A 26,754-nucleotide genomic window follows, 5' to 3' on the forward strand; every position below is an offset into this window, starting at 1 on the left:
CAGCAGCCCCGACTCCTCCTCGCCTGGGAAGGCAGCCGGCGCCCCTGAGAGGAGAGCTGGCTCCCCACTTCCAGGGGGCAGGGCGGGGCAGGACCAAGGGACCTCCTTCCATTGTCTTTTGGGAGGTTGTGCCTGGGACAGCCTAGTGGGGACAGCAAGTAGGGAGGGGATGCACAGCGCCAGGGCCCGCTGGGGCGTGTGGGGAGGGCTCGGGCTCCACATCCAGTGGCTCAGCCGCCTTGCACCCTGGCCCTCACCCCGGGGACTTTAGGGGGTAATTGCTCCGGTGCCGATGACCTGTGCCCAGTTCCTCCAGAGTCCGTGGGGCCCGACAGGGGTGGCCACATGTGAACATTGGACCTGCCTAGGGGTACGGGGTGGGTCAGGACACTGTCTGCCCAGAATCCTGGTGCTGGGCTGGGCACTGACCTGAAGAGGAACTGTCTCGACCTCGCTCACCGTAGCTGCCGGAGCCCACGGAGGGCCGCCTTGCCCCATGTTCCTGGGTGCCAAGATGGGAGGTGGCAACCAGTCTGCAGTCTCTGTGCCACCAGGATCCCACGCTGCTGGTCAGAGTGACGTCACTCCTCCCCTTCAGTGTGTGAGTCCTTCCCGAGACCCGCACCCTCACAGGACTCGTGCTGGCCACCCCCCCACCCAAGCTGCCTGCTGGCCTCTCCCCTTCCGCCCCTGCCTCTGGGACCCTGGTCGGTCGCCAGCGTCTGCGAGGATGGCAGTTCCCGGGGTCACTGGGAGTTTGCCATTGGCCTGCGTGCATGCGGTGTCCCCTGCCGCCCCACTGGCTGTGGTGAGTGCTCAGGACACATTCTAGCAGCAGACACCAAGCAGCCATGCCGTGCGCGGGGCTGTCAGCCCACCTGTCCTCACACCCCCCTTGGAGGGAGGTGTTACCTGGCCTCTGTGTTGTGCCCGCGAGGCTGCGCAGGCACAGAGACTGCGAAGTTGCGCAGGTTCTCCAGACCTGGTAAGAGGCAGAGCAGGATGTGGGCTGCACGGTCCGCCTGACGGGTGTCCTCGTGCCATCTGGCACTGCCTGCCCTCTGTCTGCTCCAGACGGGCCTGCTGGTACGGGGATAGGACAGGCCACTCCAGGGACACCTGGAGACCCGATGGGAATGAGCTTAGTAAAGGGGGCAGAGGCCAGGACATGTCAGGATGTGACCTCAGAAGGACGTGTCGTGTGGCTGTTGGCGGTGTGAGGTGAAGCGCAGCAAGCGAGAGTGGGGCCTGTCCTGGCCGTGAGGCTGGCTGAGAACGGCCTTGCTCCCGAGATGGTGCGGAGCCATCAGGGTCCTCTCGGGGCTGCACCCAGTCCCAGCTTGCTGCCGTCTACATGCAGTGTGGCAGGTAGAGGCAGCCTCCGCCCCGGACGGCTCCCAGGGCCCTGCGGGTGCCCGTCGCCAGCACAGCCTGCCTTGGCGACGTCTCCTGCTTCTGCACGCGGGCCTCCCCTTTGTCAGGCAGAGAAGAATCCCCCCTCCCGCCCCCCATGTCCCTGGGGTGGCACATCGTCAGCACTGCGCCGGCAGAGCGAGAGCGGCCTGTCGTGTGCGGCTCGCCCTGCGTGGGGACGAGCAGGAACAGCCGTGCCCAGGTGAAAACGGTGTCACGAGTGTCACGGGGAGGAAGGGGCGGAGGAGGTGAGGACCGTCAGCCACCTGGCGCTTTTGTGACGCCAAGCGACAGTTTCCTGGGTACTGTCCTCAAAAGGATGGCCCAGCTCGGGGGCAGAAGGCTCCTCGCGGCTGGGGCAGCCCCGAGGCCCGGGTAAGGGAGGCGGCACTGGGTGCCCCTCATTTAGCCTGTGGGGCCTAGGCGCCGGCTCTCTCGCCTGTAAAGTCACGTCACAGTCGTGGGCACGGAGCTGAGCTGCGCTGCTGTGGGTTTTTAGATCGTGGAGTCCTGCCCAAGATGCAGGCGGTGATGTGGCCGCCCGTGTAGAGCAACGTGGCTCTTGGGGGTTGGGGCGAGCCCTGGGGGCACCAGGAGTGGGAGGCAACCCCTCTGCCGTGTCACTGCGCGGGGCGCCGGCCAGTTGGCTGCACCTGTGGCTCGGAGCGGGGCTCCCCGCAGAGCGGACACAGCTCCTGCCGGTGCACGTAGGGCCGTGGTCGGGTGGAGGGATGGTAGAAAATATGCTGGCAATACAAGGATAAGTGGTTTTCTGTGTGTTTCACGAGGAGACACGGTGCAGAGGCTCGTTGAGGAAGCGGTTGATTCATTCCACATGTGACCATGTGCGGTTCAGAGGAGCACGTGCGTGCCGCATGGCGGGAGCGGGCTGGGTTTGAAGGAGGGAGGGTCTTCATCTGGAGCTGGTAGGATAAAGGGAGAGCAGAACCTTGAGAATATGCCAGTTGGCACACTCGTGTTGCGTGTGCTCCGCGTGCCTGTGACGGCAGGTGACAGTGGTGCCACCAAGCGGATTGTGAACCCCGGGCAGATTCCTTAATCTGTCTGACCCTCAGCTCCCTCATCTGTAACATCCCGCCTTTTTCACCCGGCAGACTTCCGTAGGTGGGGACTTGGTAAGGAAGCTTGTGAAGTACGGTGTAGTTGACTTTGTTTTGGATGCAAGACTGGTGGGAGCTTTTCTTGCCATTTTAACTGTGCCTGGGCAGAAAGTCAGGGCAGGCCTTTCTATGGAGGTGACAGTTGTGTTGAAATAGATGAATGAGGCAGTAAGTGCAAGTTGGAGGGAAGCGTGTTTCCCCAAGAAAGAGCAGGTGCAAAGGTCCTGGGGCAGGCGTGTGCTTGGACCTGTCTGTGGCTTGAAGGGAGGAATGAATGAGGAAGAGATGAGGGTACAAGTCAGCTGATGAAATGGCAGAAATGTGCAGAATCTGGAAGGTTCTGAGGACACACAGAAAGTGATCTTGCCTACAGACATGCATGCCTTACTGAGGGCTAGGCAACCCTCCGGGGTCCTTTCCAGCCGAGGTTAGGATTTGAAGAATCACATAGTTGAATCTCGATCAGAATGTTTTTTTCTTATCATGGAAGCGCAGGAGGTGGCAGATGGCAGATGTTGGGGCCCGGGGGAGGTCTGCCTGGAAAAAGAGCAGCCCAGTCAGCGCGGCCGGTTTGGAGGAGGTGCGGGAGCCTGGCTGCTGGCTGCTGGCCGCTGCCCGGGGACACGGACTTTATCCTGCGTGTGCTCAGAGCTGGGCACCCGGATGGCACTGCTGAGTCATGGTAGGGGGGCGGCTGCAGAGGGACGCAGGGACCAGCGGCTGCTTTCCAGCCCTTCCTCTCATCTGGGGCTGCGGGCTGAGCCTGAGGCGGGACAGCCTCTAGTTCTCGGGGCACAGCAGCACGTGATCCTGCCTTCGGGGTTACCAGGGTGTTCACGGGGGCTGACAGCCGTTCTTAGCTCCGCGTGGGAGGCCGGCATGTTCCCGCTGTCTCCGTGCCCTGTTAGACTCTGGAGGGTTATTGCAGTGTGGCTGGTGCCGCCGTGGCCTTGGGTCGGGTTTGATCCAGCATCATTGTCGCGTGCAGCGTCCTGACCTGGGGCTGTTTCGTGGGGTGCTGTTTGGAGCCTCTCTACACTGGGAACTCTGGCAGGTGGGAACTGAGCACAGCACGAGTAGCCACAGGGCTCCGTGTCCGCCGGCCCCCCGCAGGCTAGGGGTGGGGGTGCATTTGCTTTTGTGTGAAACGTGCTTAGTAAGAAGACACGGAGAACAAGGAAGTCAGACCGAGTCCCACTGCGAAAATCAGACGGTCGCGAGCATCGGGGAGTGCGTTCTTTCCGCTGCTTTCCTGCTTCCGTCCCGCTTGATTATTTGTCGTGATTCTCCCAGACGCTCGGGGTTCGCCCTTGGGGCAGGTCTTCATTGTCTCACGTACTCTTTCTGGGCAGTGGGTGCTTTGATGTTTTTAAGCGTGAAATGACAGCGTGTCATGGAAATTCCCAGTAAACAGTGAAGCCCTGCGCTTGTGAGGCGGGGACGAGGAGGCAAACGGGAGGCGTTTCGGCAAGATGAATGGGAAGAGAAGCGAGGATGGCGGGCTGGGAGAGGCCCCCCCAACAGGGCAGTGGGGGTGCGTAGGGAGGGTGGGGGCAGCTGCCGTGCAGGAGGCAGCATGCAGGATGGAGGCCGCCGACGAGAGCACCGTGTGGCAGGTGGAGGCCACTGCCCTGGAGGGCCCCGTGTGCAGGTGGGGGCCGCCGCGGTGGAGGGGGCGGCGTGCAGGGGGGGCGCCGCGGCGGAGGGCACTACTGGCACTGCACCGAGCTGCCCGCTCTGGGCCATCTGCTGCCCTAATTGGATGCGAGTATTAACTGTCCTTCCTTAGCTCCGTGTAATCCGAGACTCCAGAAAGATGTGACCTGTGGTTCCCGAAGGTTCTGTGATTCTGCTTGGAGCCCTCTGAAGTGGCCTCGGGACAGGACTTGGTTTTGGGGAAGCAACATGAGCGGAACAGTGTTTGGTCCTCGGTGGTGAAAGCCAGCGGTGGGTCTTCCCACGGCGTTGACACTGGTCACTGGCTTCATGAGGAGGGAGGACGAAGGCGAGAAGTTTTAGCACAAGTGGTGCCTTAGTTGGGAAACCGGGAAGCTACAGACTTGGCCACGTCCAGAAGTGCTCATGTGGTATGGGATCTGGTCCTGTCTGGTGGCTTCTCTCCTCCCAGGCCCGTGTTCGATGTAGCCTCTGAAGTTCAAGATCGCAGCCAGGACCCAGGCGCCCCTGTGTGATGTGACTGTTAACCAGATGACAGCGTTAGCCTAGCGGTGCCCTGTCAGCACGCCTGGCAGTATGGGGCCTCCAGGGGTCTGTGTGGGACCCGCGTGAGCCCCCACGTGGCACTCCCTTAGCTGCAGGCGACCAGGAGTGGACCCGCCCACCGCCCCTGGGAGTGCCCCGCACGGGGAGCGTCCTGCCACGGTGTCTGCAGACTGCCGTGCTCCTTGTCCACCTTCCTGGGGCTGCCCCTAAGGAGCCGGGAGGTGTCTGGCAGCATCAACCGGGACATCCTCGGGGGAGGGATCAAATCTTTTAAAGAGAGGGACGCCTGGGTGGCTCAGTTGGTTAAGCGGCTGCCTTCGGCTCAGGTCATGATCCCAGCGTCCTGGGATCGAGTCCCACATCGGGCTCCTTGCTCCGCAGGGAGCCTGCTTCTCCCTCTGCCACTCTGTCTGCCTGTGCTCGCTCTCTCTCTCTCTCTGACAAATAAATAAATAAAATCTTAAAAAAAAAAAAAAAAAATCTTTTAAAGAGAGAATCTCACTTTTTGGACGATACTGGGGAAGCCGTGCCTTTGAGACTGGCAACCACGGGGCCAAGTCAAGCACTTGTCTCCCTGTGCGCACCGCGCCTCGGGGCTGCCATGAGCCAGGCCGCTCTGTGCACAGGTGTCCCGCCCGTCCGTGACGGGGGTGAGATGACATGCCGCCCCCGTTCGGGGGAGGGGAGCGCGGTCTGTCAGTAGGAAGGGAGGCAGCCAGAGGTCACCCACCCACAGGGCCAGCTGGGAAGCCATCTCCCCAGAGGCTCAGACTCGAGTCTCCGCGCGGGTGCACGCAGGCTCTGGGAGATAAGCAGAGACGTGTGGTCAGCCCAGCCCTGGTGTTGGGGGGACCCAGCGTCTTCGACAGGAAGTGCGTGGGGCGCGGGGCTGTAGATGGAAGGACACACAGTCAGTCACAGCCTCCTGAGCAGTGAAAGGAGAGGTGAATCCTGAGGGGGGGGGAGAGAGAGAGTGTGTGTGTGTGAGAGGGAGACTTGGTGTGACCGCGGCCACTGCTGGCTGTGACCGGGCGGCGGGGCTGTTGAGTGGAAGTGTGTTTGGAGGGAGGGGGCCGCCCGGCCGGAGACCTCGTGGTAGTCACATGTGGCGACATTCCCATGAGAAAATCTTGAAAGATAAGCAAAATATATGTGTAAAACTGCACATGTTCTACTCTTAGGACCGGCGCCAGCATTCGAGGGTCTGGGGGAGGCGTCCACGGAAAGTAGAAGCCGCTTCAGAAAGAGTGCGGCTCAGACGCCGCGGCCACAGGTTCTCATTTGCACGAGTGCCCGGGAGTGTCGTCGCTAAGCACGCGCGGCCGGGCCTCTCCGTCTGCGGGCGCTCTCGGTGGCCCCTGGGCCGGGCCAGCACCCGCCAGCTTCTGTCCAGCAGAGCCGCGCTCGGGTGGGAGCGGGGCGGCTCGCACACTGGGCAGAAGGCGGTTGGCCGTGTTGTCCGCGATGGGAGAGCCCTACAGCCTGGGGAGGCTGTGTGCTCCCCTCCCCTCACATGCCCGACGCAGGAATGCTCTGGGCCCGTGAGGGCTAGATCCAGGACCCGAGGGGGCGTGGGCCGGCGGCCCGTGCGGACACGGACCCACACCCACGCTGAAGGTCACGTTCCTGCTCTTCAGACTGGTCCGCTGCCATCCGCGTTGCCGCTCTGGACTGCGGGGAGGAGGGGAACTACGAGGTGTGCCGAGCCTATGACATCCGCTTCTACCCCACCTTCCGGGTGAGCACCCTGCCCTGTCTCGGGGCCGGCTCTCCTCCCACCCTGTCCCTCTCCCGTCCCGCCCGAGGGGCACCTGCCCACGAGACCTACTGCGTGTGTGACTCCTGCACCCAGGCACGTGGGGGTGTGTCACTTGGGACTCGGCAGGAACTCATTTGCACAGGGTCGCCCCTGGCGTTCCGTCCTCTTGGGTTGTATGTGTTGTGGGGGGCTGTAGCAGTAGCAGAGGAGGGTGGGGTCTGCAGCCCACAGGTCCGGTGGGCGTGGCCATGCTAGGGAGCCACCGTGGGCTCCCCAGGTCAGGTCTCTCCTCCCTGCTTCCCTGCCTGTGTGGCCTGTGTCAGGCTCGGGGCCCTCCGGCGCACCATGTATATGGTGGGTCAGGTTGTCAGCACAACACCTGGCAGGTGGCCTTCGGGTGGCCCTACAGGCAGGTTTTATTGTGTTTGGTTCTTTTTAAGATTTTATTTATTTGACAGAGAAAAACAGCGAGAGAGGGAACCCAAACAGGGGGAGTGGGAGAGGGAGAAGCAGGCTCCCTGCAGAGCAGAGGGCCCTATGTGGGGCTCAATCCCAGGACCCTGGGATATGACCTGAGCTGAAGGCAGACGCTTAATGACTGAGCCCCCAGGCGCCCCGATTTTACCCTTTTCTTTCACGGGGGGCCGAGAGTAAACAGATCTGTTGAGAAGGTTCCGAAGGTGCACGTGCAGGGACCGTGTGCACCTGTGTGTGCACGTGTGTGTGCACGTGTGTGCGCGCTGTGGTCCCGCGTGGGAGCAGGGGTGCATCGGGACTGTATTTACATCCCAGAAAACATGCGGCCTCTGAGGAAGCTTGGAGGCCCCCAGTCTCCCAGCCCCAAAACCCTGTGCTCCGCGCGGCCCGGGGCCCCGTGCTGCGCTGCCGCTCCCGTGGCAGGGCTGGGTGGCGGCCGCGCCTCCGCCCCCAGGGACGCTCCTCCAGAACTTCGGGGCCTCACCCTCGACTTCCCCGTCTGAGTGCTGTTGTGTTTCAGCCGCACACGCACGGTGCTGGGCCGGCTGTGAGCCCCAGGCCTTCGGTCTCGTGCTGAACCGGGTTGCCGCGAGCTCCCGCACCCTCGGCGGTGGCTCCGGAGCCCTGAGAACGCCTGCCTGCGTGACCGCGGCCGCGTCTTCTGTTCACGGGCGCCGTGTCCCGCAGCTGCTCCTTCCGTGTGCCCGATTGCGCCCGGGGCTTTGCAGCTTTCGTGACGGATCGGCAGGAGTCCCAGGCACGTTCTCGACGCCGAGCTTTCTCTCAGTTGCGAGAACCGAGAGGCCCTTCCCCCAGTTTGCAGTTCTCACCCTCTTCAGCATCTCTTCTAGCGAAGAAGGTTTTTAACTCGAAGAGTTTCCTTTCTTCCGCCCCGAGGTGTCCCGTGGCATCTGTCACCCACCCCGTAGGTCAGAGCCGGCCACATTGGATGCACATTGGTGCCTGGAGTCAGGGAGAGCGCTGGCTGCGTGGCCTGGCTTCTGGCCCGCTGGGTCAGAAAGCGTAGATCACGGAACCCCGACACGTCTGCCCGGAAACAGGGATGGCTGCAGGCATGCATGGAAATGTGTGGCTCCTTCTCAGTTAACAGGAACTTGCTGGAGCAGATTAACTCAAGCTCTCTTAAGACGATGGTCATTTTCTTGCTTCAAGATTAAACATTTGCACAGGGGGCACCTGGGTGGCTCAGTGGGTTAAAGCCTCTACCTTCGGCTCAGGTCATGATCTCAGGGTTCTGGGATCGAGCCCCGCATCGGGCTCTCTGCTCGGCGGGGAGCCTGCTTCCTCCTCTCTCTGCCTGCCTCTCTGCCTACTTGCGATCTCTGTCAAATAAATTTTTTAGAAATCTTAAAAAAAAAACAAGAGATTAAACATTTGCACAGACACCAGGTCTGGCTGTTTATTACTCGTTCTGTTTTTTTCCTCTTAGTATTTCAAGGCGTTTACAAAGGACTTTACAACTGGAGAAAATTTTAAAGGTAAGGACAAGTTTTATATTTTGTTGTCAGAGTCACCTCATAAACCCGTTCAAGCGAAGGTGATTTCAGGAGAGCAGGGAGCCCATGGGACGGGGTCTGTGGGCCTCCACGCCAGTGTCAGTGAATCTGCGTCGGCACCTCTGACCACCTGTCCTCGGACAGCTCAAGCAGCGTCATAGTTTCAGCAACAATTTTTTATTCTGGGTTTTGCCTGCCTTGTTAAATTTGACAGTGAAATCTGTTTTTTAAGTAAACTCCTTACTCAAAAAATATTTGGAGAAGTTCATGAACCACGTGCTTGTCTAATGAATTGTATGAGGGGCCCCCCACCCCCCACCCCAGGGAGCCAGTGCCCAGGTCAGGCTCCCAGGGACGGCGGGTCTCCAACAGGGTCACGGGGCGTGTTCTGAACACTCCGTCTCACGCTGTGTGTGTGAGATTGGCCCCTGGTGCCCGTTTGGTTCCACACCAGTCGCCGTGTGCTCTGTCCTGTGCACCCACCGTGGTCTGTTGACGACCATCGGTGCATCCTGCCTGTGTCCGTGCGGTGCCATCTGGGGCCCTGGGGCGGTGGCACTCCACGCGGTGACAGTGGCATGCGTCTTCGCAGGGCCCGACCGAGAGCTGCAGACGGTGAGGCGGACAATGGTCGACTTCCTGCAGAACCACACAGACGGAGACAGGCCGCCTGCTTGCCCACCGTTGGACCCCATTCCGTGCGTAGTTGTGTGAAGAGGGGAGTGTTGGGACTGGAAACACGGATTTGCGTTAAGTCGTGTGGGTGCTGCATGGGAGGGCGAGCTTGCTGCTCTCGGAAGCGCTGAAAGCCTCTTTGTTTCTCTCAAAAGGCCCAGCGACGTCCTTTCCCTTGTGGACACTCGCGGTGGCCGTTACGTGGCCGTCCTGTTTGAGAGCCACAGCTCCTATGTCGGCCGTGAGGTACCGTGTCCGTGTCTCTCCCCGTCTCTGTGAGTGTGCCGTGATTCGGTTCCCCCACGGTAATGACCTCTTCCTCCTGCCTGTGGCCTTGCCGTGTCTTGCTCCCGTTAATTCTTGGGACATTGTGATGTCGCTCAGCGGAGTGGCTGGTTCGCAGAAAACTCTGTGAGAAGGGGCCTCGACGGCGAAGCGGGGGCCCCCAGACCCAGCTTTCAGGGCTCCCTGCCTCGTCCCTCGAGGCTCTTTATTTCTTACTCATCGACATCGCCATCAGGATTTTTTCTTGGCTGTGTTGGAAACACTCAACTTTTCTGCCAGGTCCAAGATTATATAAAACGTCGTTTCTACGGTGGAACTTTCTTCTGTTTTCTTTTCGTACGTGGTGCCAGACTCCGGCATGGAGGACGGGAGGTCCCTGGGGGGGGGGGGGGGCGGTGAGCAGCTGGCTGCTGGAGTTCTCCTGCTTGTGCCCGGCGCCTTCCTCCTCCTCCCCCCACTCACGGTGCTGCCTCCTGTCTGCCTCGGGAGCTCTGCGAGGGAAGGCAGGACCCCGTGTGCTCCTGGCAGGCGCTCTCCTTGGTGCGCGCCCAGGCGGAGGCTACGAGCGTCAGCAGTCTGAACACCGCACTGTGCCTGTGCCTCCGAGTTCCGGCGACATCGTGCCACCCTCTCTGTGGCTCACCGGAACTCCCCGGGCGGCGGGGAGGCTGGGAGGAGCCATCAGCGGCAGGACCCGGCATTCTCACCTGGCACCCCCCTTGCTGTCCCAAGGCTGCCTCTCCCTGCTGTGCACTTGTGTCCTCGGGCACCCCTCCCTTCCTGCACGCAGGCATGACGGACGGGCAGGGGCAGGGGCTGCTCCCCAGGGCGGGTGGCTGCGGCCATTCCCCGGAGGGCGCTCTGCAGCGGGGCCGGGTGTGGAGAGTGTGGCGCGCACTTCCGGCAACGTCCCCGCTCGGGACACGCGTACTCTGTGGCTGAAAGAAGCTGACAGGTGCGGGTTCCACACCCGATCGCATTGGTGGCGCGCCAGGCTCGGGGGTCATCCCTCCTGAGTTCCAGCTCCTACGGTGCCGCTGCTGTGGTCCTTCTGTTCAGTCCCTGTCCCTGTGCCTTCAGCCTAAGCAGGGCTGGGCAGGGGAGGGAAGGACGGGCGTCGTCCAGATGACACCGTTCGTGGTTTTCATGCTCACGCTGCTTTGTGATCGGTCAAGGTAACGTTTCCTGAGACGCGGCCCCCCACAGCGAAAGTGACATTGCTTTCTCCGTCCACAGGTGATCTTAGACCTGCTTCCGTATGAGAACATCGTGGTGAAGAGAGTGCTGAACACAGAGAAGGGCTTCCTGGAGAAACTCGGTGTTTCTTCCCTTCCTTCCTGTTACTTGATTTACCCAAATGGGACGCGTGGATTAATTAACGTGTAAGTGCCGTTTGGCTTCAGGAGTGTTGCGATCCCTGGTAGGATCTGGGGACCCCTCCAAGTGTGGGAGCCTCCTCTGGGCTAGATGCCACGTACCTCGTCACAGTTACGAGTGCAGAACCCGCCTGGACGCCATCTGTGTGTCCCGAGTGCCACTAGAAGGTGAACAGCCCGAAGCAGGGTGGGGAAGGGCCACAGGTGGGAAGATGAGACGGGGTCCTGGGGCCGGTGGTGTCTGCCCTAACCCCAGGAGGCCTGCCTGCCCTGGGGGTTGCCCGCCCAGCCCCTGCCTTAGAGGTGCCCACATAGCCGGCAATGACTCGGCCACTCTTGGCACGTCTCGGTGTGCTGGGACATGGCCCAGCCGGGACGCGCTTCCTCCATCCCTGGGCTCCTGGCTCGTCTGGGAAGTGGCCTCCCCAGAGCCTCGGATACGCCCCGGTCCTTGGGTAGGTTTTCCTTCTTAAGAAGCAGAAGGCGACCTCCATGGATTGGGTCACTCGTGCCGTCCTCTGCGATCCGGCTCGGCCCGGCCTGGCCCCCCGGGGCTGGCCCCACAGCAAAGGGTGCCAGTACCACGTCTGCAGCAGGCACTACCCCCGACAGAGTGTCCCTGAGCGGAATGCCATTCTGAAGAAAAATGCTTGTTCTACGTTAAAATCCCGTTTGTAGCACTTCTCCACGTGAAGTGACGCGGATATTGGAGTCAGAAGGAGCCGTGAATGTCATTGATGAGCCCTGAGCTCCTTCAGAGGGGCTCGGGAATCGCCTTTACACACCCCCCGAGTGCGTGCTCCTCCCCAGCCGGGCAAGGGCCCCCGGCCGCCCCCGCAGCCCTGACGGCCCGACCCCCCACTTGCGGCTGGCAGGGTACCTACCGGCAGAGGCCCTGGGCATGCCAGGAGCCGCAGCTGAGGAAATCTGTTACTGGTCCTCACCGTGGCTACAGCTCGGTGATTGGTGGCCCTGTCTTAACCTCCCAGGTCGGGGGGCCAGCCCGCTGACGCCCGTGCAGCCCAGCACCCTGCCCTGCCGCCCGCCACCCGCAGCGAAGGCCCAGAGCATGGGTGGGCTGGGAGGTCCGGACAGGCTCCGCCCATTGCGGAGGGAGGGCTCTTCTCGCTCGGGGGATCCGGGTGCCTGGGTGACCGGCGCGTGCTCTGACACCTGCGGAGGGGGGACCAGGCTCCTGGAGGCGCCCTGGCCTGCGCCCACACCTGGCCCCCTTTCTCGCAGCGGGAAGCCCCTCCGATCGTTTTTTTCCTCTTATTTGAAGTCGTTGCCGGATGTGAGGAAAAAATTGCTTTCGTTGCCTGAAAAACCCAACAAGGAAGAGAATCCCGAAGTCATGGTCTGGAGAGAATTTGACAGGCAGGTACCCTCCGGCCTGAGCTGGCCCCGGGCGAGGCTGCGTGCGTGGGTGTCTGCGCAGCCCTGAGCGGTGGGCTTCGCTCAGACACACCCCTGCCGGCTGTGGGGGGATTGTCACTGTCGTCCTGTGGGGAGCGGGGGTCTCTCGGGGTGGGCGCAGGGAGAGGGTGTGTTCAGGCGACAAAGGTGCTCACCAGACCTCACGGTGTTTGCTCTCAGGTCGAAGCTCTACACGGCGGACTTGGAGTCGGGGCTGCACCACCTCCTGAGGGTAGAACTGGCCGCACACAAGTCCCTCGCGGGGGCCGAGCTGCGGACGCTCAAGGACTTCGTCGCCGTCCTCGCCAGGGTGCGCCGAGTCTCACCCGGGCCGCGGGGAGGCTCAGGAGGGCACCCGCGGGCGTGGTGGGGAGCGCAGCCGACCTCAGTTGGAGGACCGCTCTGTCTCCAGCGGCACAGGCCCGCGCTGGCTCTGTCCCTGCTCAGCACGCGCCAGTTCTGAGCCCCGGCCATGTGGCAGAGACCAGGTCGCCGCTTGCCGGGTGACCAGACGAGGTGTCAGGGCGGAGCTGGGGACGTGCGGACAGGAAAGCTGCGGCAGGTGGAGGGCAGGAGGAGGCCCCCAGCAGCCCTCCCTGTGTCCAGTGGGCCGGGTCCGGGGGTGGCGGCACCCCATCTTCACTGGTGGGCGGAGCAGTGAGGGTGCGCGGGCTGGCGTCAGTCGGGAAGCTGTGGCTGTCGGGTCACCTTTCTGCCAGGAGCCCTTAGCTCCCGGGCCAAGAACCCGAGGCCTGCTGTTTTCCTTGGGCCAGAGCAGCGGGAAGCAGGTGGTCATCCCTCTTCCCCAGGGAGTGCCTGGCGCCCCTCTGCGCTCTCACGTCGGGCAAGGCCTCGGTCACAGTGGCCTGAGGACAGAGCCCTTTGCCCCGTTTCTGGCATCACAGTCATGCCTGTTGTCTCGAAGAGAGGGAAGCTTTGCTTGAAAGGATTTCTCTCGGGGCACCCGGCTGGCTCTGTCCATGGCTCTGTGGCTCCTGATTTCGGGGTTGGGGGTTCAGGCCCCACACTGGGCATAGTGATGACTTAAAAATAGCTAAGGGGCTTGGTACAGTAATTCTGTTCAACACTTCCATGGTGTGTCGCACACTTGTGTCCCGTGACTTCGGAAAGAGAAGGAAGGAGGCCAGACTCACAGCCCCAGGAGTAGTGAGTCACGTGATGTGTTGCCGGTGAAGAAGGGTTGTGTAGGCAGGTGTGTGGCCCGCGGTGCCAGTCCTGGCCCAGAGCCCCGCTGTCCTCCCTCCTCTGCCTCCTCATCCTCTGCCTCAGTTAGGCGTGCAGCTCTGTGGTCAGGGTGACCGTCCGTTGTTCTTTCTGAAGCTTGGCTGGACCTGGAAGCTAGAGACCGGCGTGTCGCTAGCGGCACGTTGGGACGCACGCGGGAACTGGGGTTCTGCAGCCGTTTCCCTGCTGGCCCCGGGGCAGCGGGCCTCCGCCGTCTCTTAGCTCGTCTCTTAGCTCTGGGCGGCGTCGCGTCCGGTGTGTGGGGAAGGGCCACGCCTGCTGGTCGCCGAGCCGGTGCTGCTCTGGGTGCGCGGGGCCGCAGCTGCGTGGCCGGCACAGACGCCTCGTCAACCAGCACGATGCACCCTCTGGGATGAAAGCGCCCATGGGACGCGCCTCTTCCACGTGGTCCGCGGTCAGACAGCAGAGGGGGAGGCGGAGGGAGTGCGGGGTGCCGCAGGCGGGCCTGCGTGCGTCAGCTCGAGGCCGGATAAGTCAGTCGTGGTGCTTCCAGAAAGGGCCACAGGGCCCTCCACCACGTGATGCAAAAGGCAAGTCGTGGCCGTGTCGTCTGTCACCGTGAAGCAGTTGCCGGCTGGGGCTCCGAGCTGGTGGGCGAGGCGCAGGCGGCCGTGTGAGCCGGGGACCTGCCTGCGGTTCCTCCATCTCCCTACTCTGTGCTCCGGACAGAACCCCCACCCCAGTACTAGGGGAGAGCCCTGGGACCTCTCCCAGCAGACTGGTGGGTCCGTGTCAGGCAGACCCCACCTGGCCTAGGTCCCCAGGGATGGCTGGGCCATGGGCGGCATCTCCCCGAACCGTCTCTGAAGTGCGGTGCTTCCTCGCACAGCTGTTCCCCGGCCGGGCGCCGGTCAGGAAGCTGCTGGAGACGCTGCAGGAGTGGCTGGCCAGCCTTCCCCTGGACAGGATCCCCTACGATGCCGTCCTCGACCTGGTCAACAACAAGATGCGGGTGAGCCCGCGCCCCGCCTGTCCGCGTCCTCCTGCTCTCCCTCCCTGCCCAGGGGCCCGGCCGCGTCCCCCCAGCTGCTCCCCGCGGGTCCCACCGTCCCTGTTCCTGGGACGCGCTCTGCGCATGCCGCCTCTTTGTGTGGCGCGGTCGGCCAAGGCCACGGGAGGCGTGCTGTGAAACGGCGGACGGTGGGTGCTCGGCCTCTTGTGTTACTTGTATTTGTGGTAAACGCCTCAGTCTTACATGAAAAAGGCTGATAAAACCGCGTGCTCGGTGAGATGCAGGGGGCCCCGCTGGAGCGCCCCTGGGCCAGGTCCCCTCCGTCCTGCCCCAGCTCTCCGAAGCCGTCCAGTCAGGACGCGACCCTGGGCAGGACGCAAGCCCACGCGAGCCACACGTCGGGTGCTCACAGGTGCCGTGCTGTACGGCAGCACAGAGATGTGCTGGGTGCTGGCCTTGACCTCCCCCTGGCCCCCCCCCCCACCTGGAGGCCCCCACAGGCTCCTCGGCTACAGGGTCTGTCTGCACGCACGTCCCTGTGGGAGCCACGTGCTTCAGGCCCCGTGGACGAGCCCTGTGCCAGCCAGCCTGCCGGGAGACGCAGGCCGTGGCTGTGGACTTGGCGTTAGAAGCCCCTGCTTGGCTGCAGGCACGTGGGCCCTGGGCTCTTAGGGCCCCGGCGCTCCACCGATGCCGCCGTGGGCCACACGTGCTCCGGCTGAGAACCGCTGGGCCGCTGGGTGGTTTCCTCTCACCCTGCCCCAGTGGGTGGCGGGGCTGGGTTAAGTGACTCTAACGCACGAGGCTGGGAGCCCTTGATGCTTTCCTGAAGCTGCGTTGTTGATCCGATACCACGAAACCGTCCCAGCTGGGGGAAGGAAAGGCTCGGGCTCCGTCCCCCTGGTTTGAGAACTCCTGTGGTGGAATAGAGGCTTCGTTCTCTCGCTGGTTTGGTGTTGAATTTAAATACCCGCGTATAAGGAGACGTGCGGGTGACAAAATTCCGACGCGTGAACACCAGGCATAGCCAGCGCCTGCTCAGGCCGGAGGACGCTCGCCAGCTACTTTCATGCTTCAGTTATCTCATTCTCTCCCTGCCCCCAGATCTCTGGAATATTCCTTACTAATCACGAAACGTGGGTTGGATGTCAAGGAAGCCGGCCGGAGCTCAGGGGCTACACGTGCTCTCTCTGGCAGTTGTTCCACACTCTGACTGTCGAAGCCGGGGCCCGCCCAGAGGCGCTGGATGGCACAGGTACGTGCCGTCCCTGCACGGGCCCAGGGCACGCCGAGCCCACCTGCCACGTTCGCCATGCTGGGGCCTTTCGGTGTCGGGAGCAGGGGTGTGTGAGGGGACACGTCCCCAGGGCTGCCCGGGTGGGCCGGGCTAAGGAGTACGGAGGGGAGCGTCTTGCCTGTGCAGGGGCCAGGCCCTCCGGAGCTCACCAGCCTGTGCGCGGCTGACCTGTGGGGACAGCGTCACAGAACGAGGGCACACCGGCCAGGAACTCCTTTCTTGCAAAAGCGTGAGCCGAGTGAAGCGCGTTCAGACGTGTCTGCTTGGTACGTGTGGTCGCGAACAAGCCGACAGCTTAGCTTCCTGTGGGAGTGTCTGTGGGCCAGGGTCTCCGATGGCGCCAGGCCCGGGCCCCCGGCTGCTGGTGTCTGGCGAGCCTGCGGTCCCGGCGTCGGCTGGTGCTGGGGTCTCATGCGGAGTCTGCTCTGGGTGGAGCCCCTCCCCTGCTTGCTCGTGGGGCGGTGGCAGGACTCGGGGCCCCGCCGGCGGTCGGCTGGCTGGCGGCGCTCCCGGTTCCTCGCCACGTGGCAGCCGGCTCTGCAGGCCAGTCGGCGCGTCCTTAGTGTGCAGCCGGTCACTTCTGCTGTGGGCCTGGTTAGCGGTGCGAGGCCAGCCCGGCCTGCCCGGGGAGGGCCGAGCCCCCCGAGCGTGTGGGAGCGGCAGCCCTGGGCCGTCGCAGAGGCCGCCCGCACGGAGAGGTTAGAAGCCACAAGAGGTTAGGCTGGTGTTCATAGCGTTCGTCACCGGGCGGTCACTAAAGCGGAGCTGTCGTGGTGGTGGCCCACGCGGCAGCGAAGACGTGCCGGGGCTCCCCGCTGCAGGCGGGTTGCCTTTCATTTATTGTTTATTCTCTTAAAGATTTTACGTACTTACTTGATCTGGGGGGGGCACACACAAGCCCGGGAGTGGGAGAGGGAGAAGCAGGCTCCCCGCTGAGCAGGGAGCCCAGCCATGGCTATGGGGCTCCATCCCGGGACCCTGGGGTCATGACCCGAGCCGAAGGCAGACGCTTCACTGACGGAGCCCCCAGGTGCCCGACCGCCTGCCCTCCAGTCCGCGCTTGGACCGGGCAGCTGTGGACGCTGCTCTGCTGAGTGAAGGTGGGGGCTCCCTCCCTTCCCGATATCTGTCCAGAAAGACTGAAATGTGCAGTATGTCCTGCTCCAGGACAAAGCGAACCAAACGCTGGGGCTTGAGAGAACCGTAGCTTCACGTGCTCAGGAATCAGTGCGGGTCACCCCAGCTTCCCATGGCCCCGGGCTTAGGAAGGACCTTGGGGCTCGGCTGGACGGCACAGGGCGTCTTGTGGCACGGCCCGTTGGTCAAACGGGCCTCGCCCAACCCGGGTCTATGGTGGGGTAGAGCGGCTCCCCAGTGTTGGGGGAGTCAGTGAAGTCGCTGCAGGGGGACGGGCTGTGTGTGGGAACCGTCAGCAGCCCGGCTGTCCTTGGGGTGATGTGGACGGCCACGTCTTGGGGACCTGGCAGGGGGCGCGCTCCGCTCTGCGGGACCTCACAGCACCAGGCAGGACGGCGGCCCAGCAGCAGGGCACGCCGTCGGGAAGCTCTCCGGGCCGCAGGCCGGAGCCACATCGAGGAGCACAGCTCGTGCCCAGAGAACTGGGTCAGATGGACACGGCCGGATTAGGTCTTGGAAGGTTTTTCCTCTCCTTAGTGCGTGTTTAAACCCCATCGACTAAACCGCCGCGTCCTCTAATCCCCCACAGGTAGGGCTTTATGGCTCTTGTCCTCTCTGAAGATTAGGGCGGCCGGGCTGCAGTGGTTTGCCGGCGCGAGAGGAGGAGGATTACCCGGGGATGCGTGGCAGCTGGTGGCGGGGAGAGGAGAGCTGGGAGCCGAGCCTCGGGAGGGCCGGCTGGCAACGTGTCCTCACCGCGTGCACACGGGCCGGCGCCCCTGTGCACGGCTGAGGAGACGGTGGCCGTCCGCTCAGCCGGGGCTTCTGCTGCCCCTGGGGAGGCCTGCCCGGGTCCACGACGGGTGTGGGCGCTGGCCCCCCGCGAGCGGAACCACGTACAGTGGGGAAGGAGGAGGTCGCAGGAGGGCCTGCTCTCGGTTAAGATGGAGTCTGTCTCAAAAGCACGTCTTTTTTTTTTCCCCCCAGTTATTTTGCTGCGTTTCTTTTAATGCTGACATTTAATCTGCTTTAATCTCACGGCGTCTCGCTCGCTGGCTCAGTCCCCCGCATTAGCTGTCTGACGGGAGCCGCCGGCGCCAGCCCCGTGACCGCCCCCCTGTTTGCTGTTCTCAGGGGTCCTCATTTTAGTGAGACGGTCCTGTTCCGCGTTCACAGTGTCTTTACACAGCGTGTCCCGGCGGCGCCTGCGCCCACACCCGGGGCACACAGTCCATGTGGCATTGCCACTCGTGGACAGGGCCAGCCTCTCGGGAGGGGACAGGTCCTTGCCTGCTGCTGCCCTCTCGGGCCCTGGAGGGAGCCCTGGTGCGTCGCAGCCTCGGGCTGGTTTTCCCGGCTGTTGTGCACACCCTGGAGCACGTGCTGCGCTGGACACGGGCTGTGGATCTGCTCTCCAGGGGACATGAGCCACCCCTTCTGGACGCGGCAGGCATCCAGGAGGTGCTGCTTTCTCCCTGTGTCCTTCCTGCACAGACAAGCAGGGCCGTCCCACGGGCCCCAGGACAGGCACCGGGCCCATTCCTGGCTCCTGACGCCAACCCGAGCCCTGGGGCCTGCGGACATGCTCTGTCTCCCGTCCCCCCGCAGGTCTGGAGGATGACCCCCAGGCCGTGCTGCAGACCGTCCGGAGGTACGTGCGCACCTTCTTCGGCTGTAAGGCGTGCAGTGAGCACTTCGAGGCGGTGGCTAAAGAGTCCGTGGGCGCGGTGAAAACCACGGACCGAGCGATTCTCTGGCTGTGGGAGACTCACAACCTAGTCAACAGCCGCCTGGCAGGTGAGCAGAAGCCAGCCTGGGGCGGCCAAGCCCGGGTCCAGAGGGGCCGCCGCAGTGGGGGTGAGGCCGTGTACGCAGACGCCCGTCAGAGCGAGGCTGTGTAGACGGGTGGCTGCCCGGAGGACGGCCGAGAACGCAGCCACCCCAGGCCGCTGGCGTCCCCGCCTTTCCCCACTCTTCCCCCTCGGGGAGCCTGCCACGCCCCGTGGGCAGTGGGCGGCAGAGGACTGGGCTCGAACTGGTGTCCGGAAGGCCGTTGGCAGCGCCGCGGTCTGCTCTCAGTGAAGCACACTGCGAGGCGGCTTTGTGTAAATACGGCACGTGTGTCGCCTCCCAGTTAATTCAGACTCTGCCCCCAAATCACCGGCAGATTGAAATTAGGCTTAAAAATAATTCTGCCGACGGATAAGTCTTAATAGAGATGAGTAGAAAAAAACCACTAAACTATTGGTTTTTATTTAATCCACTGTGTCAGGAAACGCTACCACTGAAGCACTAAAGAGAATTGGTTTTTCTTTGCCCTCAGAGCTGCCGCGGCTCAGCTCGCAAGGCCACGAAACCTTCGCTTGCCGGGGGTGCGTCCCCGGCTGTCCGCGTCCGCTTCCACCGCGGCTCTAGTTCTGGGACCCTCCACCTCCGGGTGTGCGGCCCTCCTGCCCCCACCGCACCCCAGAACCGGGGGGTTGTCCCGGGCAGCCCCAGTCCAAGAGCCCCGCGTGCCCCCCATGTGCTCGTGCTGCAGCAGAAAGGGGCTTTCCGCAGCCCGAGTTGTCGTGTCCCTGCTTCGATCCTGCGTCCCCCCACGTCCCCCCAGGCCCACTTCTGGCCTCTGCATGGAGGCCCAGACTCCTTGGAGGCCTCAGAGACCGGCCCTGGGCCTCACTGTGTGTGTGGTGTGTGACACCAGGCCCCGGCAGCTTCTCTTTGGTCTCCTCGTGGGCACCTCTGCCTCACGCCTGGCGCAGACCCCGGTGGGTGGTGCCTGGGCCTCGGGTGCCGGCCCCTGCCTCCCAGCTGTGTGCTCACGGGCGGGAGGAGAGCGTCTCCATTGGGTCACACCCAGTAGACATGCTTTTGTCCACGTCTACTCATGGAAGCACTTTTGGGGTGGCAGGGCACCCCACGTCAGGTTGAGGGACTCTGGGAGCCGAGGAGCACGGTGTGGCGCACCTCGTGGTCCTCATATCTGCGTGGCAGGGAGCCAGAGCTGCGGGGTCGGGCAGGGTGTCACTCACCCGGGTGGAAGAGAAGGGGGAAGGGAAGTGAGCAGGTCAGGCTGCTCCGTGGGCTCCGTGAGTCACCCAGAGGAGCGAACGCACTGACCTGGGGACAGGAGGAGCCTCAGCCATGGCCTCCATGGACGGCTGGCGGGGCCGTGACTGAACCGCCTTGTGAGCGGACGTTGAGCAGGAAGTAGCATGACCTTAAACCTGGGGGCGCCCTGCGTCTGAGTTGGCGTGCGCCCAGCTGTCGGAGCGCTGGGGGATCACGGTTCCTGCGAGGAGTGGTCCGGCCGGCCGAGTCGACCCCGTGCAGTGTGGTCAGCGGGTGCAGGACGGGCGGCCGGCTTCGCGTGGGTTCCCACGGCAGGTCTTGCTCCCAGGATGGTTTTAGAGGTCCTGATGGGACTTGGGGTCTGGGAGGGCCCACACGTGCCCGAAGTGCTGTGGAATTATCTGGGCAGCCAGTGTCCAGGGGGAGGGACTCCGGGGGTTTGTGTGGCCGTGGACCTCAGATGCACCTTAAGAGGGGAGAGGACAAGCAGAGACGGGGCACGAGCAGGGGCCTCGGGGTCACGGGGAGGCAGAGTAGCTGCAGGCAGGAGCGGGCTCTGGCCAGGTGGATGGCACTGTCCAAGCAAGGACCCTTCCCTTGCTGTGGCCACGGGGCCCTGCCAGAGGTTCCAGGGAAAAAATGACATTTGTGGGGGGTCTTGGGGGACGGGCATCTGTGCAGGAGCGATGGGTGTGAGGCCGGGAGCACTGGGAGGTCACGGTGCAGGCGGGTGGACAGGGGAGGCGTCTGCGGGACACGGGGCAGTTGGGTCACCAGAGATCCCTTCACTCTTGCTCTCCCTCCCCGTCCCAGGCCATCTAAGTGAGGACCCCAAGTTTCCGAAGGTTCCGTGGCCCACCCCGGACCTCTGCCCTGCCTGCCACGAAGAGATCAAGGGCGTGCACAGCTGGAACGAGGGCCAGGTGCTCCTGTTCTTGAAGCAGCACTACGGCGGTGACAATCTCGTGGACACGTATGCGGCCGACCTGGGAGACACCAGCGAAGGAGGCGGCCCACACCAGGGCGGGGAGCAGGAGAAAGGCCTCGCCTCCCCAGGGAAGCCTCAGAGAGACCAGCGCGCCGAGAGTCTCCGTCCCCCCAGCGTGCTGCCTCCCAGACCCCGCCTGTCGGACGGCTCGCAGCTCGGCCTGGACGGGAGACTGCGGAGTGCGAGCGGAGCTGAGGGCCGCAGGGAGGCGGAGATGGCCGTGCCCTTCCTCGGGATGGGCTTCTCTGGCCTGGACATGAGCCTCTGCGTCGTGCTCTACGTGGCCTCTTCCTTGTTCCTGATGGTGATGTACTTCTTCTTCCGAGTGCGGTCCAAGCGGTGGAAAGTTAGACATCACCGGCCGTCCGTGTAGAACGGAGCGGGACCACAGACGCGCTTTTGGGGAAACAGCCCCACCAGGCCACCTGCAACTTTCATAGAAGATCAGGGATTTTAGAAACAGCGAGACCCGGTTTTACTTCAGTGGCGGGCAGGCCGGCGTTTGCCGTGGGCCCTCCTGGTGTGCTCCCTGGACGCCTGTACAGGGCCGACGGCAAAAATGTGTCTGTATTTTCGCTCCCCTCGGTCTAAGAAAAGGGGGAGTCCAGGCCAAACAGATTTTCCCGGCTGCCTTCATCCCGACTTTGTAGACGCACGTCACCTTCTGCGAGCCCGGCTGGGGATTCCACGAGAGCAGCCGAGCCCTTGTGCGCTGGGAGGCCGGCGGGCGGTTGCACGGGGCCAGCCCGGGCCCCGCAGAGCTGCAGCATGGCCCCCCCGCAGTGGGTCCCCAGTGCACCGCCCCCTTGGCCGCGCCTCCGGGTGTTTGTGTCTGGGCTCTCCGGAGGCTTGGTGGTTTCTGCTGAAGCAGAAGAGCACCCCATGGCGTCGGAGCGGCTCAGAAGCAGAGGGACAATGTCCCTGTCCCCCCCCCCCCCCCCGCTCTGCAGGCTGCTGTCCCTCCAGGGGGAAGGGAGGAGGAGGGTTTGTGACTTTACTGCCTTGCAAGGAACCCCGCTGCGGGGGAGGTGGCAGAGGTGGTGCCTTCATGAATCTGGTGGCAGGAGAGCGCTCAGTGACCACGGGCCGTTCCCAACTGCCTGTGCCCCGCACGGAGGGCAGAGCCCCGCACAGGCGGGGTGTGGGGTGGCCGAGGCCCCGGGGAACCTTTCAGGGAGCCCCTCATCTGTGCCCCGTGGTCCAGCAGCTGTAGGGCCTGCTGCCAAACGAAGCAGACGCTAGGACCCAAGGGCCGTGTCACACTGCGGTGCCCCGTGGCTCTCTGGGGGTGAATCTTTAAGGCTGAACCCCAAATCTCATTTCCCAGAAGCTGTTTTACAAAAGGTCCTGGCCCAGGACCCCGGTCCCCAGGCTTTGGTGATTGATTTTTTTTTTTTAGCATGTAATGATTTTTCACACACTGTGCGTAAAACCCAAATCACTTAGAGGTGAATTTGCTCCTGGAGATGTAAACAGACAAAATGAGCTCGCTCTCCCTTTTTCGTGGAGATGCTTTGTGACGTCGCTTTGTCCACAAGTGCAGCTGCGTCCGTCCGCTCCTGTCACCAGGACGGTACAGCCGTCTTCTCCGCTTCGCCCAGCGCCAGCTGTGATCACGAACTAACACCTGCTGACCAGGGGCGTGTCTGGGGGGGCAGGAGGCGAGCTGTCAGGAGCTTGAGCTCCTGCCTGGGGACGGGGGATGGGACGGGGGACAGGGACTGGCTGGGGGATGGGGTGGCAGGGGACAGGGGTTGAGGGACGAAATGGGCATGGGATGAGGGATGGGATGGGGGCAGGACAGGACAGAGGACAGAGAATGGGGAACTAGAGCACAGGGAATGAGGGATGGGGTGAGGACGGGGCGGGGGGGGGCAGGGGAACCGGATAGGGATGTGGTAGGCAAAAGGGAAAGGGGGGATGCAGGCAGGTGACTGGGGGTGGGGTGGGGGATGGGGCAGGGGACAGGGACATTCAGATGAGGGACGGGATGGGGCTCTGTCCGCAGCCGCCTCAGCTGCTTGGCTTCCGTGGCTTCTCCAGGGGTTTCTTCCCGTCCGGCTGTGCCTCGCCCATGGAGGCCCGTGTGCTCCGGCGGCGGCTGTGCCCCCGGTTACTGAAGACCTGGAAACTGGCCGGATGCACCCACCCACAGAATCCCGAGGGGGCTGCTCAGCACCACGAATGAAACTGCCTTCTGGTTCGCGTCCAGTGTGTTTCCTCCCCAAAGTACGTCTCCGCACGTGGCGTGGGCCGAGATGAAGGCACAAGACGCCGAGGCCATGACCGCCACAAAAGCCAGGGACAGCCTCTCGGGGTTCGTGGTAATGTTGCAGTTGGAGGTCGCCATTATTTGAGGGACAAGTTTGCGACTTCCTGAGGGGCCAGGTTTCCCCCAGACCGTGAGCAGTCGGGGACAGGTGGTGTGCCAAGGTGGCCACGGGACGTATGTCTGGTGTGTGGGTGCGAATGTGGCCACATGCCTCACGTGGCCTGCTAGGAATTGGGATGTTAACTTTGGGCAAGGTTTAAGGTCTATTTTCTAAAGTTGTAAGCATTCAGATTAATGAATAGAATAGTTCGGTAATTTAAATGTGTATTTATTTTTAATGGAAGGATTTTGATTAAAAAGCTAATTGACGTGGCAACGTCTGAAATTTCTTACCTGTAAGAAAAATAAACATTTTGTATTTAAGTGAACTATGATGTGCCCATTTTAAAATAAATCTGACGTTTGGAAGGACTGTAATTCTTTTGAAAACGTGAGCTCGCTCCGGTGGGGATAGGTCGGGGCGCAGAACGGACCCCTCTTTCCCTCCCGGCGCTCGCGGACCGGGCGTCTGAGACCCTGGGGTTCCGTGTATTGAGCCTCTGGCGTCAGGAGACAGCCCAGGACTCGGGTGGAAAGTGAAAGATGGAAGCTCAGTTATAGACTATCTTCTCGGGGCTGATGTAGTGGGGGACCGGCCACAGGACCACAGCCTTCACGCATGTCACACGGTAGAGCGATGGGACGCGGCAGGGATGGATACGTGGGAGTCCCGTGACCTCATGATGCACCAGGGGCGCCCTGGTGACTGGAGCCCCGGCCCGGCCAGTGCTGGACACGGCTCTCCTCGGCCGCCCCCCTGCCGCCCCATCTGCACACCCCAGCTCGGCCTCTAGCCAGGGCTTTACCCCCACACCTGTTTGCTGCCTCGGGTTCTGAACTAGATTCCGTCAGTTTCTACCTTTTGTTTGTTTGTTTTGCTGGGGGCGGGGCGGGGGCGGACACCCTGGTCACGGTGGCTTCTGAGGGACCCGCTGGGGTGGTTCCCGTGGGTCCACCTTCCCAGCGAGCCTGTGTGCTGTAGGTAACCCCCTCCCTCAGAGAGGGAGCCCCTGTGTGCCCGCCGGGCAGGGCACGGACCATTCTGCCATTCCGGGTCTGTGTGGTGCTGGTGTTGGCAAGGGTCCGCCACCTGGTAACCCCTCCCAGCCCTGAGTCCTGAGCGGTTCCTGCTGGGGGCGCCCCTGTGCCCCTCCTCCTCAGCTGCCCTGTGGGCGTAGGGGTGGGCTGCTGCAGACCTGGGGAAGGTTGTGCGGGCAACAGGTCCCTCAGGACAGCAGCAGCCTTGCGTGCCAGGCCACACCTAGAGCCAGAGAGGCACGGGGGCCGGGGCCGGAGGCCGGTGGGGCTGCAGCGGCAGAGTCCTGGACACCACCCTGTAGCGCAGGGTGGAGCCCCCCACCCTTGCTTCTAATTGCCAAGCCGGACCAAGCCTCTGGGCAGAACTGGCGGAAACTGCCCGCCCCTGGCGATGGGAGGAAAGGTGGGGTGAGGCTGGCTGAGGGACTGGGGGTGGGAGGGTGCAGACAAGGGCCTGAGGAGGGGAAGTGGGTAGGGGGAATCTGGCGGGTGCTTGGTAGAGGGACTGGAAACCAAGGGAGGTGTGGAAGTGAGGAGGGAGCTGGGAGGAAGGCAGGCAGGGGTGGGTTTGCTGGGGGAGGCAGATGGGGGGATCGCAGACCTAGGGAGGTAGGGTGGTGGGGAAGCGGGATGGGGGAACAGAGTGGCTGGCAGGGTTTGGGGGAGGCGGAGAGGGGGTGGGGGACAAGGGGCCTTGGGAGACGGGGAGGTGGGCGGGGCAGGGGGAGGCAGGCACAGCGACCGCAGACCTAGGGAGGTGGGATGGTGGGGAGGGGAGCTCGGGGAACAGAGTGGTGGGCGTGGTCAGCGAAGGTGGGGAGGGGTGGGGGACAGGGGCCCTGGGGAGGTGGGCGGCTGGTCGGCTCATTCAGCACCGCGGACAGCGCCCAGGCCCGAGGCTCCCGCTGCCGGAGCTGTGCACACGGGGTCGCGGTCCTGAGGCACCCGGGGCCTTGGGGAGTTCTGAGCCCTCCCGGGGTCGCAGAGGAGGAAGGAGAGGGGCAGCCTGGACCACTTGGAGTCCCGTCTCCGGCCTGGGCCTGGCAGTCGTCATGCTGCTGGAAACCGAGCTCAGTGGAGACCGAGATCGGCAACAGGCCTCCATGGCCACTGCCGCCTGCAGCTTCGGTAGGACTCGGGGTAAGGGCCCCCGCGAACCCCTCAGCCTCCAGCCCAGGCAAGATGACCCCAATGGGAGAAAGGACTAGGACAGGAGAGTCAGGCAGAGGGATGGTGGGGCGAGAGCGACCCAGACACAGCAGAGAAAGGAAGAAATTCTGGAGAAATCACGGTGGGTGGTGGGGAGGCGGCACCCATGAGAGATGGGAACAGGCGAGGGGATGCGAGTCTGGCAGATCCCGTGGGCAGACGGCCTGGAGGTCGCTGCGGTGGCTCCGGAGGCCATGGGCTGCTGTGGAGCTCCCCGAGAACAGAAGGGGCCTTGCAGGCACTGCTGGGGGGAAAGGATAGGGCGGAGTGGAGACATCAGTTTCCTCCAGAGACCCCACACCCCTCAGCTCTCCCACACTGGCCGACAGTGCAGAACTGGGACCCCTGGGCTGGGTCTCCCACCTAAATCGCCCTCCCAAGGACCACTCGATCGCCATGGACGTTGGAAAATAATGGGGGCATTGTAGGCAGGCCAGCCAGATGCTGAGCATGTGGGGCGGCCGCCTCCTGGACCCGCTGCCCGCCTGCCCCTTCCCCCCTCAAACCACACATGGTCCCTCTAGGCAGGGCTCTGCTTCAGCTGACACTCCACGGCCAACATCCCAGTGTGCCCAGCACCCCGGCTCCCCGGCTTGTGCACCCTGGCCCTGTCCTCTGGTCACAGTGTCTTGCACAGGGAAGCGTGCGGTGCTGGTGGTGTGAGCCTTTGCTCAGATCCGTGGGGCTGGCTCGGCTGGGATCTGGGAGGGCACTGTGCTTTTCCTGCCCACACCCTTCCAGGCTTGCCTCCTTGGTAAAACGCACAGACGAGGTGACCGGAGGCCAGGATACGGAGCAGGGCGAAGACTGTCCTATACCATGGGACTCTCCCAGGTGGAGGAATGGGGAGGCTGGCAGAAATCTGCTCACCCCCATCACTGCCTGAGGCCCCTGCCCTCACCACGCCCCATGCTGCAATGGCCCCACACTGCTGTTTCCTAATTATTGGGGAGGGGGTGTCCTCTGGGCAGGAGCAGCCGCCCTGGGTGGGGGGTGCACCTCTCTATATGCAAGCATGGGTGGGTTCCTACGGGCTTACCCTTTGGACTGGGGACAACATGCTGGAAGATCGGGTGTGGGATTGCCTTCCGTGCAAGCTGGTGTGTGGAGGGAAGTGAGGACGGACCTCCGACTCCCCCAGCTCTGTCCTTCCTGACACGAG

At 63.2% G+C, this 26,754-nt stretch overlaps 1 protein-coding gene across 1 annotated transcript in view; it reads left to right on the top strand.

Moving 5' to 3' along the window:
- QSOX2 (quiescin sulfhydryl oxidase 2) overlaps window positions 1-23,715 on the top strand; it is a gene marked incomplete at its 5' end in the record, with an annotated part of 30,800 nt that extends 7,085 nt beyond the window's left edge. Inside the window, 11 exons of the mRNA XM_080819481.1 lie at window positions 6,395-6,495; window positions 8,444-8,492; window positions 9,103-9,208; window positions 9,341-9,431; window positions 10,707-10,852; window positions 12,089-12,223; window positions 12,443-12,572; window positions 14,358-14,480; window positions 15,585-15,735; window positions 18,523-18,711; window positions 20,800-23,715. Coding sequence (XP_080675607.1) covers window positions 6,395-6,495; window positions 8,444-8,492; window positions 9,103-9,208; window positions 9,341-9,431; window positions 10,707-10,852; window positions 12,089-12,223; window positions 12,443-12,572; window positions 14,358-14,480; window positions 15,585-15,735; window positions 18,523-18,711; window positions 20,800-21,347 — 1,769 coding nt within the window. The 3' untranslated portion in view covers window positions 21,348-23,715. The remainder of the gene's footprint in view (window positions 1-6,394; window positions 6,496-8,443; window positions 8,493-9,102; window positions 9,209-9,340; window positions 9,432-10,706; window positions 10,853-12,088; window positions 12,224-12,442; window positions 12,573-14,357; window positions 14,481-15,584; window positions 15,736-18,522; window positions 18,712-20,799) is intronic.
- Window positions 23,716-26,754: the final 3,039 nt, after the last annotated feature.

Source organism: Martes martes (assembly GCF_963455335.1).
Source record: "Martes martes genome assembly, chromosome: 12".
In the NCBI taxonomy this organism is placed as follows: Eukaryota; Metazoa; Chordata; class Mammalia; order Carnivora; family Mustelidae; genus Martes; species Martes martes.